Source organism: Arvicola amphibius, chromosome 5 (assembly GCF_903992535.2).
Source record: "Arvicola amphibius chromosome 5, mArvAmp1.2, whole genome shotgun sequence".
Lineage (NCBI taxonomy): Eukaryota > Metazoa > Chordata > Mammalia > Rodentia > Cricetidae > Arvicola > Arvicola amphibius.
Window position 1 is genome coordinate 114,563,628 of NC_052051.1, and position 12,063 is coordinate 114,575,690.

At 43.8% G+C, this 12,063-nt stretch overlaps 2 protein-coding genes across 2 annotated transcripts; both read right to left on the minus strand.

Moving 5' to 3' along the window:
• Positions 1-3,327: 3,327 nt before the first annotated feature.
• LOC119815340 (mitochondrial ornithine transporter 2-like) lies at positions 3,328-4,218 on the minus strand. The gene has a single exon (XM_038331471.1). The coding sequence runs from the start codon at positions 4,123-4,125 to the stop codon at positions 3,328-3,330; it is 798 nt and encodes a 265-aa protein (XP_038187399.1). The 5' UTR covers positions 4,126-4,218.
• Positions 4,219-8,587: 4,369 nt separating this feature from the next.
• Positions 8,588-10,736, minus strand: Taf7 (TATA-box binding protein associated factor 7). The gene is made up of 2 exons (XM_038330858.1): positions 10,503-10,736; positions 8,588-9,987 (listed from the first exon to the last, which is right to left on the minus strand). Exon 2 carries the CDS (start codon positions 9,924-9,926, stop codon positions 8,901-8,903), a length of 1,026 nt encoding a protein of 341 aa, XP_038186786.1. The 5' UTR covers positions 9,927-9,987; positions 10,503-10,736; the 3' UTR covers positions 8,588-8,900.
• Between the last annotated feature and the right edge of the window lie 1,327 nt (positions 10,737-12,063).

Here is a 12,063-nt window from a genome sequence, read left to right on the forward strand (position 1 = left end):
GGCTGAAAGCAGAGCTACCAGGCTAGCTCACGGATGCTATGCTGGGGGACCACATAGACTAAAAAACTCTACTCATGCCAGAAGCCAGTCCCACTTACTACCCTACTTTAAAGCAGGCCTACTCAGATGAGACACTGCTCAGTAGGTATGGGCTACTCAAGTATGGTGTGTGTAACTTAAACACAGAAACAGCTTAAAGTAAAATAACAAATCGTTTCAAGAGGCAAATAATAGAAAAATAACCATAAATCCTAAACAGACTAGGCCTAATATTGAGCAAAACTTTTTGTTACTTTTCCCCTGGTCCTTATTTGCCGGTGTCTCATTTCCCTGGATCTTCCATGGATCTGCTTCTGGAACTAGAGTTTGGGGTTACTATAGATGCTTAACAGGTTTTAGGAAGGAAATTAGAGGCCTGGCACAGGAAACACACAGACCAAACTATTAAGACTGGTACCTCACCTTCTTTCAGCTTGATAGGTATTTAACACCTGTTATTGGAAAGACCCTGTTGGACTTGAAGCAACACAGAAAGATGTACTTAATGGCATAAAGAAACGGCTTTCTCAGCCAGGTAGTGCTGCTGCATGCCTTTAATCCTGACACTGAAAGACCTGGATAAAACTAGGTCTCCCCAAAGAAAGCCCTGGATAAATCCAGGTTCCCCCCCCCCCCCCCCGCAACCCCCAGCAGGAAGAAAATAGCCAAAAATCTAAGCAGGGAGAGAAAAAAATCAGGAATCTAGGATTATCCAGTTCAGTGACTATGTTTCAGGAACTAGCTAAAGATAAAGTTAGATTGTAATCTTGAGAATAATCTTGAGAAAGGAACTAGCTGACTATGACTTTGGGAGTGGTCTTGAGAGGCAGGGAGTTGCCCCCTTGTGATCATCACTGGTATTCTCGGAATTTTCTACACCCTCCCTGCCCCTTTCGGATCACTCGGCCATGGTTTCTTCCCTTAAAAGCCCCTTCTCCCGGTCACTCGGGGTCGAACTCTTCCTCTGTGTGGGTTATGAGTCTTGGCCCCAGTGCACTGGTTCCTGTCTCATCTCATCATTAAACCTCATGTGATTGCAGCAAGGACGGTCTCTCGTGAGTTACTGGGGGACACTGGGGGTCTTTCAACAATGAGGGACAGAGGCAGGCAGATCTCTGAGTTTGGGAATAGCCTAGTCTACAAGTAAGTTCCAGGACAGCCAGGGCTACACAGAGAAATCCTGTAAAAAAACCAAAACCAAAATAAAAAAATAACTTTCCAAAATCATATGGCCCATGAATGCTGCTTAATTCCACGTCTGTTGGGGTAAGTTGAATCATGATAAGGGGAGGAGGGCTTTCATCTTATTTTGATATATTTGGGGATTTTCTTGGGAGATACTGCCTGCAATTAAATGCATGCGTTTCGTTTAGTAAAACTGCTTTTCTTATGGTTTGTAGGCCCATATTTCGGTATGGCACAAGAGCCATAGGCCTGGTCTGAGGTGGTCACGTACCTTTGCAGACAAGCTGTCTCGGCCTAACAACAGCCTGGATGTGCTGCTCCTATTTTCTTTTGTTATTAATGTAGATCACCTGAGGAGAGGTGTTGGCTGAAGCTGATCAGGATGTCTGGTGCTCCTTCCTTTCGTAATTTGGAGGATGTCTTATAGAGAAGCTAATTCATGACCTACGTGACAGCTAGGATACTCACAAACAGGTGGATGCGGATGTGACAGGAGGCCATTCACCTGGTCACCTAGGATACAGCCTCATGCATTTTCCCGCTCAATTGAGGGGATGATATAAAAACTGTTTGAAGAATAAACATCAGATCTTGCCCTTCAAGGATGACCGTGTAAGCTGTGTCGGATTACTCCTCGCGACTCCGTTCCAGTCTAGTTAGGGAAAATAGTTATCTATGTTGGGGCCCACACGGACCTCAACAATGGTTCATTGTTTTATATTGTGGCATCCAGTCATGAAAGTTCACTGACCATCACCACCAAATTTAGAAAGGTGTGACACAGCAATTACAGCAGTTATGGATCCCAGGTGACCTCCAAGAGTGAGTCACCTCTTTTCACACCGTCTACTGTGGGACTGACAGCACAACGTGCACACTAGTCCTGCCTAGGAGATAACATCACCCACTGGGACTCTGACGCCAAACAGAACAAAACCTTTTCTTGGCTTCTGTCCTATTTCCTGGAAGAATGGACAATGGTGCAGAGAACCGTGAGTGACCTAAAGGGAATCAACAGCCCCTCAATGAGCCAGCGCAACACGGTGAACTCCTCCCCAGGCCAGGACCCGGAGACTGGGAGCAAATTAGAACTCTCTTCATCTCTATCAGTGGTTCTCAACCTTCCTAATGCTGCAGCCCTTTAATATAGTTCCTCATGTCATGGTGAGCCCAACCATAAAATTATTTTTGCTGCTACTTCCTAACTGTAATTTTGCTACTATTATAAATTGCAATGTAAATATCTGATATGCAACCCCTGTGAAAGAGTTGTTAGCCCCTCCCCCCCACACAGGGTAAAGTGACCCATAGGTTGAGAACTGTTGGTCTACAGGGATCACCAAAGCGCAGTATCATAGCCCCATGCCTTTATCTCTTTCCTCAATCTAAAGCCTGGCTTCCTTGGAAGAGGAGAAAGGAAATGGGTGCAGGGAAGGGCCACATCACTTCTCACCTAACAATACAACTGCAGTGTAAACATAACTGTACTCTGAAAATGAGCCACACTATGTGAGAACAGAGCAGAAAATCCAGGATGCCTACTTGGAAATTTTACTCAAGAATGTGGAAGCCAGGCTGTTGTTACACAGGTACATTCTCTTCTTGGAAATCAACATGTAGGTTTGGGTTGTCGCACAAAGTCTTTAAAAACTTGAACAGCCTAGTATCGTGCACATTAAACAGACTTTCAACTACAACCCACATCTTGAGTGGATTAGGCAATACCTATATCCATGAAACATGATCAACTCTAGATGTTTTGATGATACGTGAGACTAATCAGTCACAACACATAAGCATTCAAGATGCATATACAGGTTTATGAAGCAGCCCTGATAACCTTTAAGATTAAGTACATAGGGTCTTGGGGCTCACCCTATAGATTCCACAACCAGCAAAAGCGGTGATTTTTCTATTTCAGTATGATTGTGGGAAGAAACCATATGATATAAAGATTTCTCCACAAAGTTTGAGATTTGGAGGAAGGGAAGACAAACCCAAAATTCCCAGTCAAAGATAACTTCATGTTGGTCTTGAACTCTCCGATATCTAGAACCACGGTCCTCACACTCAAGTGCTCAGAGAAGGGTTCACCAGGACACTTCAGTCTTCTTCCACCATGTTCATCATCACCTTCCTGCTGTACTCATAGGCCAAAAACAGAGCAGCATTAGAAGGGATGGCTCGAATCATAGTGGCTTTCATTCCAGAATACAAGGCTAATATTCCTTCATTCCTCACAACACTAACAAAGGTTCGGATTAATCCTGCTGGCTGCCCAGACATAGAAAGAACCTGGATTCTGGATTTAATACAGTCCACTGGGAATATAATAAGCCAGAGGCAGATCCCGGCAAAGCCTCCACTTAACATCAAAGGGACGGGGCCTAGTTCATCCTTTGGTCTCCCCGACGCAAAAAATGATCGACTAAGTTCATATCCCCCAAAGAAGAAGAAATAGCCAGGTATCTCCTGAGCTAGCGTGGTGGGGAGTCCACGATAGAAGCCAAAGAGACCTTCCTTCACGAAGATACTCCTAACCATGGACCAAATTGTGTTGTGACTTTGCGCTATCTTCCCTGACATCTTCATTTCATACATGGTCTGCAGCCGGCACTTCACGAGCTCAGTGGGACAGAGGGCCAGCGAAGCGAAAGCGGAGGCCAGTGACCCAGCAGTGGCAGTCTGGAAGTCATTCAGCTCTGCGTTCTGGTCTACTCTGGCCACTTTCCTAACAAACTGTTGGCAGAAGCCATAGCACATGAATAGTACAGAGCTCTGGGCGACGTAGGCTAGCAGTGCAGGACTGGTTCCCCTGTATAAGCCCGGGAAGCCTACTTGGTGATAGGTCTTCAGGAAGCAGTCGGTGAGGCCCTTGTACAGGTTAGGGAAAGTCTGCATCTTCACTTTTATGGTGTCGAAGGGCTGCCCCGTCAGCACACACGCTGCGCCCCCAATGGCACCCGCGGTGAGGTCTATGGTGGCTTGGACGGCAGGGTGGACTTCATGTTCGTCCACCCCCTCATGGGTGTCGTCGGTGGGCAAGTTTCCGTGGGCTACCACGGCTGGCCGCTGTGCTGTGGGCCCTGTGTCTCCGTCTCCCAGCCAAGGCCGCTCAACCCAAAGTCTCGGGCCGCCGCACTCCCCAGCCGCTTGGGAATAACCCCCCTCCACGCGCATGCACGAGTGCCCCACTGTCCCCGTGGGCAGCAGGGGTCATAAATACATACGTACAAGGAAAGGCTTTACTGGAGCAGAGGGTGTACGTCAGTGGTAGAACATGTGCCTAGCTGGGTGGACCACGGCTGTTACATCCTCAGTAGTACTACAGAAAGCTGGGGATGGAAGAATGCTTCCCACTTAGGCAGCCAGGTTTCCGGTTTCTTACCACACAAAATGACTCAGTTAATCTAGTCTGGATTTAAAGGGCACAACCTAAGGAAAAGGTTTTATGATACAGAAGACAGGCCATGAGTGGGGTGCCGTGCCTTTTAACTCCAACATTCAGGAAGTGGAGGCAGGCTTTGGGAGGTTGAAGTCAGTCAGGGACACTGCAAAATCTGCCCCCAAAAATGAAGAGTAAGAGAGAAGACAAAATACTTGGAAACTGCTACTCTCAAGTCCACAACACAAAACACCTCTAGCCAAATGCTCTTCTCTTTTCTCTGGGGGCAGGAGAGACAGGAATCTGAGACATGCAAACTACTTTGGGGGTGAAACCAAATCTGGGGTCAGACTGTATGCTGAAAAGTTTTTTCATTTAGCTTTCCTGGACTATATTTAAAAGTGAGGCTTTAATCCCAGACAGAGACGGGCAGTTCTGAGTTCAAGGCCAGCCTGGTGTACAGGGCCAGGTCCAAAAGAGCCAGGGCTAACTACATAGGGAACCTGTTTCAAAAATCAAAACAGTGAGGCATCAAAAATCAGACTGTGCATAAGAGGTAGGGGTTTTTGTTTGGTTGTTTTTTTTTTTTTGTTTTATTTTATGAATGTTTTGCCTGCATGTATGTGCATCACGGAGTGTCTAGTGCCCATGGAGGTCAGAAGAGGGTTGGATCCCCTGGAACTGGACTTAAAATGGTTGAAAGCCACCATATGGGTGCTGGGAACCCAACCTGGGTCCCTGCAAGACCTAGGGGGTCTTAACCATGAGCCTTCTCTCCAGCTCCTAATCCTCTCATCTCCAAATGTGTATATATACCTAAATGCTGATTTAACAGGACCCCTATAGTAAATACATACAGGCTTGCACACAAATTTCCTCTCCAGCCACTGTTCACCTCATTCACAATGTGTGTGTGTTTTGAGATGTGGCCTTCACTGGTTCAATTTATACATAAAATAAACTTTCTATTCTCTGTGAGATGGGGAACGGTACCTGGCTTCACAGGATAGGAATCTTGGGTATCAATAGCCCTGAGCACAGACGAATGAGTTCCTAACTTCATGGCTAGTAACCATCAGTAGTGGCTAACATTAGGAAAAAATTCTATTGTGAAAGATACTGATTCACACATTGGTAAGGTTACTCCTATTTTCAGACAAGTTTCTAAAGGATCTATATAACAAAACCATAATTTTTGCATTAAAAAACATAAATGTAATCTGTTGTGTACATATCAAATAAAGACATGGGATACTACATCTTAAAACGTTAATGTAAATCATTCTAGGAACTTGGTAAGAAAGGGTGCTTTTTTGTTGACCCTCTAAATGACTTGTTCATAGGGAACCTTCCTTAGTATCTTAAAGCATTATTTCTTTTGAATGTCTTCAAAATCTGTTCACGGGGTAAGATCTGTATGCAGCCTGGTGATAAAGCAATTGCTTAGCATTTCCAAGGCCCAGAGAACAGGCACACACACCCAGGAAAAAAGCACAACTTGTTCATGAACCCAGAAACCCTGAAAAATGTTCACCTGTATACCACACTTCTTAGCTAAAAGACGCATGAGAAATGTGACTCTTTCACAATAAAGCAGGATTTTTTTGGATCCTAATCTTCAGCTAAGTCTTTCTTTTAAAATGTTTGTGACAGATGATTCATTGTCATATTTTATTATTAATTATTAATTATTATTATCAATACAAAGATGCCCAGAAACAAACAACAAAGCTACAGGAATAAGCCGAGTCAGCTTTTGTTGCAGATATTTGAAGCAACTTTCCAAAGCAAGCTTTGATTTACAACCTTTGTTGACTCTGAAGCAAACCCTAATTAAAACAGCTGTTTCCTGCCGGGCGGTGGTGGAGCACGCCTTTAATCCCAGCACTCGGGAGGCAGAGGCAGGCGGATCTCTGTGAGTTCAAGACCAGCCTGGTCTACAAGAGCTAGCTCCAGGACAGGTTCTAAAAGCTGCAGAGAAACCTTGTCTCGGAAAAACAAAAAACAAACAAACAAACAAACAGCTGTTTCCTAAGCCTGTAATCCCGGCACTTGACAGTGACTGGAGAATCGAGTTCAAGGTCAGCGTGGGCTACACAGTGAGTAAAAAAAAAAAAGTGTTTCTTTATAAACATTCTGCTATCATCTCAATCCCTCTTTAATCCAAGACTGTTTAACACCTATTTATGATCCAGTCCAGTGAACTGGAACGTTTCTTTGTTCACTGTTCCCTGCTCTAAGTCAGTCTGCCATACAATTTAAGTCACTAAACCAATCATCCTGTGAGCCTGGTAACACTATCATCTCCATTTCAGAGGTAAGAAAATTGAAGCAAACAGATTTAGCTCAAATTATGTGGACCAAAAAAAAAAAAAAAAAAAAAATCACACACAATAACTGATCTGATACAAACACAGGTATGCCTTGACCTCGAGCTGCTGAAACTCTTAGTTTTGGCTTCAGCAGCTGGCAGCAGAAGGGCAAGTTCTCAATGAATGGGGCTGGGTAACTTCCATTTTGAACATATGTACTTGGCTTGCTTGCCAGGGGGCTGCTTTTAAGTATTTACAGGACACAGCTGAATATATTAGATCTGAATGTCATATCGGACTGAAATTGTAGATTTGAGAATTTCAAGTTGAGCTAGTAACTGAACCAGGACCAGACCAGTGGGATATTCTGTTAATAAATGTGCATTTGGCATCCTTCCCTTCAAAGACCAATCCAGGCATCACCTGCATCCAGATCTTAGTAAAAACTGACCAAATATTCTATCTTCTCCAGGGTCAATTCCTAGATATACTTAAAATTTTTCAACTGCCACTTTGTTAAGAAAACAGTTTCTGACCTTAAATACTCTATGGCACACACCTTTAAATCCATCCTTTGGGAGGCAGAGGCAGACGATTCTCTGTGAGTTTGAGGCCAGTCTGGTCTACAGAGTTAGTTCTAGTACAGCAAGGGCTACACAGAAAAAGTCTCAAAAAAAAAAAAAAATAAAATAGAATAAAATAAAATAAAAAAGAAAAAGAAAAATGTATTTAAGGATATCTTTCTTAAGTTGCACTGCGGTCATGAGCTTGAGAGAACATTTTGGTAAAGGATAAATGACCAGATGTGAGGGAAACGGCCTTCTAAAGCCTCTTATGTATTAAGAAATTTGATTCTGGACTTAAATCTAAATAATTGATTTTTCTACACTTTACCACTAATGTTTCCTGACAAAAAATTTAAGTGAACTTTATTTTATGAAGCAAGCATTTTCAAATGGAAATTTATAAACCAGACACAAATTAATTTTAACTATGCTCCTTATCAGTCTGATTTTTTTTTTCTAAAAGTACCCCGCTCAATTGTGAAGCATTCAATGCTTCAGAGAAACTGAAAATTATGTGTATGAACTTTTAAAATACTAGACCAGGATACAGGCTTTCACAATGGGAAATACCTATGAAATAACACAAACATGCATCAGCCTATTAAATAACTGCAACAATTAAATCAACAATAGTTAAGAATGTAATCTTAAATAAGTGGAATGGTTTATCTGATAACCACTGTTTTTCTGATCCCACTACTTTTCACAGATAACCTTAGTGCTTAATGCAAATGACGACAGTTTAAGATGGCTCTGGACCCGGTGTTCTCAAACCTCCAGGTAGATCTGGCCTTTAATATAATGCAAAGATGAATTTTTCCATTTCCTTACCTGTGTGTTCCTTTTCCTGAAAATATAAAAGAACAGTGTGTCGTTATCTACTAAACATGACCACACCATTCAGTTATTAAACTCCATGCGTCCATCTCAACTCTCACTATTCATAGAAGAAAAAGATAAACACTATAATGCAAAAACTGGTAGCTTTTATTGTGCAAGAAACAACTTGTGCAAAAACTTACATTTCTATACATGGAAACTTGCTGGGTAGCTAATAAAATAGCTACTGTAGCCACACATTAAAAACAAAAAACTAAAGATTAACTTCACTGCCCATAGCTAGCTTCTTACTGATCTAAGCACCACAGAACAGGAATAAAAACTTCTGAAGAGACAAATGTAATAAAGTCCTTCGGTGAACGATTAAAGTTCAACTGTTCACTAATCCTACAACTTCCCTACACCTGCCTATGTAACCCTACTTCCTAAAGAATGAAAACCTTGGCAACAGTTCCGAAAACTACCAATGAAATTCAACAAAAGTCCTGACATTATAGAGAATAATTCTGAGATGGTATTATGAAAATAAAAATTTCCTCAAGCTGACCAGTCGAAGAACGGAAATCAACATTCTCACTTCTCTAGGAGTGATTCTAGTTCTTCCTGCAAAGAACTAAGCTGCTCTTTCTCCCTGTCTTCTTTTTGTTTGAGTTCATCCAGAACAGCTTGAAACCTGTTCTTGAGAGCCAAGTTTTCTACTTTCATGATGAGATCCTCCTGGCGCTTTGCCCTGTCTTGGGTCTCCTGGAGCTTGCCTTTCATGTTATCAATCTGTTTCTGAATTCCCATAACCAACTGGTTGGTTCCTTCATTTTCTTGGTGCTGTTCATCTGACTCATTGAGCTTGTCTTGCAGCTGCCTCTCCAGATCTTCCTCGGTGTCAATGATGTTGACATCTTCCTCATCTTCACTGCTGCTGCTGAGGTCATTGAATATCTCTCGAAGCTCATCGTGTTCCAGTGAGTCATGGCCCTGCCTGTGGCCAGACATTCCTGGAGAGGAGATATCGAGGCCTTGATTTTCGGTCTCCTTTGTCTCATCTTCAGCAATTATCTCCCAACGAGTGCTGACAGCTTCAGCGTCGGTACTCAGCAACCGCTTCACTTCTTTTTCCACATCGGGAGACTCAATGTACTTCTTCTTTGCTGTCTTCCGGAACCTTCTCTTCCTGACATTTTTCAGGGGCAGGGTGATCCCATGGTTCCAAACAAACTTTTTCTCTTTGTCCTTATCTTTTTTCTTGCTTGCTTTGGGATCAGCGGTGGCAACTGGCTCCTCCACAGGAGGGTATAGGTCACCATCTACTGTGGATACCAGCATCTGACAGATATCTGCTGTCTTGTAAAAGGTTTTTTTGTCAATGGTTTTCAAGCTTTCCATAACACAAGGCAAATCTACCAATTTTGCGGCCAAAGGCACTCGATCCACCCTGACAATTCCATGACGCCCGTCAGGGTGTAACTCAATGGTCAGTCTGTCCTTCAGGTTGACGTGTCCAGACTGCACCGTCCTCCTCACAGTTGAGGCATATTCTGGGGGCAATCGTAGGATAAACTGGCTCTCTAGTTCATGAGGCGCATCGTCTTTGCTCTTACTCATCTTTAATTCCTTGGGAGTTACTCCTCCAACAAATGCTTGCTGCACTAAGAAAGTTCAGCTCCTACAACAGTTAAAAAGGGGCTGTTGTTAGTATAATTTTAAATTCTTAGCGAGTTCAACAGCAACTAAGTGGAACACCAGCTAGTTTCTATTTTGTCTTAATTTAAATTAAGTCTCCATTCTTATCATTAAACATGCTACCCTCCCCCCCGGCATTTTTTTTTTTTTTTTTGGTTTTTCAAGACAGGGTTTCTCTGTAGCTTTGGAGCCTGTCCTGGAGCTAGCTCTTGAAGACCAGGCTGGTCTCGAACTCACAGAGATCCTCCTGCCTCTGCCTCCCGCGTGCTGGGATTAAAGGCGTGCGCCACCACTGCCCGGCCTCCCCCCTGGCATTTTCCCCGTTAAATTCACTCGTCTACTAGATGCAATTCCTAGTGGAGCACCTAAGCCCCTGAGGAGGGGGCTTTAGGCACTGGCGTTAAGTTTGGCCGACAATCCCAATCAATCCATAAATTCTCTGCAGTAAAACATTTAAAAAGCGAGGCGCAGCGAACTCTCTTCGCCTCGGGTACTTACAGTCTACGGGCGAGGTGCAGCTTCCCGCGGCCGGAGCAAAGCGGCGGGGAGCGGCGCGTCCGCCTTTCGGTTTCTCCGCGCTTTCGGCCGCCGCACACCGACCTGCGCGCCACCGATGAAAGGGCTCGGGTCCCGCGGCGCGATATCTCGCCGGCCGCCGCTCGAAGCAGCGGACTCCGGAGCTCACCGCCCACGTCCGCCACCCACCTACGTGGAAAACAAGCGAGGAAGAGGCGCTACGTCACTAACCGGAAGTAGACGCGGGCGCCCGTGACCGCCGCTCCACCGGAAGTACTAGCGTCACGGCGCGCGCAGGCACAGGCGCAGTCTCGCAGTTACGTTATGTTCTCGCGAGAGTTTGCTCTGTGCGGGATTAAAGTTAGTGTTTTCGTAAAAGCTTTGGCTTGAAAATGAAAGTTAAGGAGTCCGAGGAGAAAGACATAAGTTGGCCCCCTAAGACAGCATTTTCATGGAGTTGTGGGGCGGGATAGTTTCTAGTCTAACGAAAATTATCGGAGATAAGGGCGTCCTTGCAGAAAGCATCTTTGTATCCCAGGGCGTACCCAGTCTGCCTGCTCCACAAGGAAACGAATCACAAACTTAACTGTAAAGTACCAACACCAGCAGAGTGAGACTGTGTTTCTGTTCGCTCTGTAATGCTAAATGTATAATCGTGTTAATTATGAAGATGACGAGGGAACTAAGCCTTTGGGTTCATTTGTATTTCGTGGTGCTCTAGAGGACCAAGAGTGATTCTTTCGGATAATATATCTGGTAGATATAAATGTTAACCAAAGCTCATATGGTGGCACGGGTTCATTTAGAACAGAGTCGTCTGAAACACAAATGGTCTGACTGTGGAGTATCCAGAGAAGACAGCTTGGACATGGGTTTAAGCCAATAGGAAATCTTTATTAGCTGGAGCTGGTCAGCATCTACACTGGGTGTTTGGGTTCCCAGTGTAGCCCCAAGTCTTTCTTAGTGTGAGCTTTAAAGCACAAAAACTATGTCCTGAGTTGGTATTCTTCAGTTAACAAGATCAGTTAGCCAGAAGTGGAACTACAGAAGCCAAAAACCAAGGTCAGTACATTTTTTAAGATGCTCCCAGAACTATGGCCATCGATGAATTAGGTCTCTGTTTTCATTCTGGCGGGTAGTACTGTCTTTGTGCTGAGTTTTACTGTCTTTGTGCTGAGTTTTATGGCCTGACTAGTACGTCTATCATGGAGTCAGTTGTGCTAAGGTCAGGGGGCTTCTTGCAATTAAAGTGTAATGTGGAAGCCTTTTTTATCTTTTTTAATACATTGAATTTGAGGCCTTACCTAAGTGGAACCTTGAACTTCTAAAGCTCCTTCTGCCCCCATCAGTCTTCTAAATGCTGGGATAACAGCCACTGTCCCTAGCATGTCCTGGCTCTTAATGGCGAGTAATTTTTTAAATTATTTTAGAATTTATTTCACTTCTTTTTTGTCTTTCTGCTTTGAACTGTTTGTACTATGGAGAGTTAGGTGCTCATCAGCATGTGGTATAGATCTTTCAAATAAATAATGGTTCCCATGTT

What these genes read in the sequence shown, in the direction of transcription:
- LOC119815340 (XM_038331471.1), bottom strand. Translation starts at nt 4,125, where the DNA reads ATGCAGACTTTCCCTAACCTGTACAAGGGCCTCACCGACTGCTTCCTG.
- Taf7 (XM_038330858.1), bottom strand. Translation starts at nt 9,926, where the DNA reads ATGAGTAAGAGCAAAGACGATGCGCCTCATGAACTAGAGAGCCAGTTT.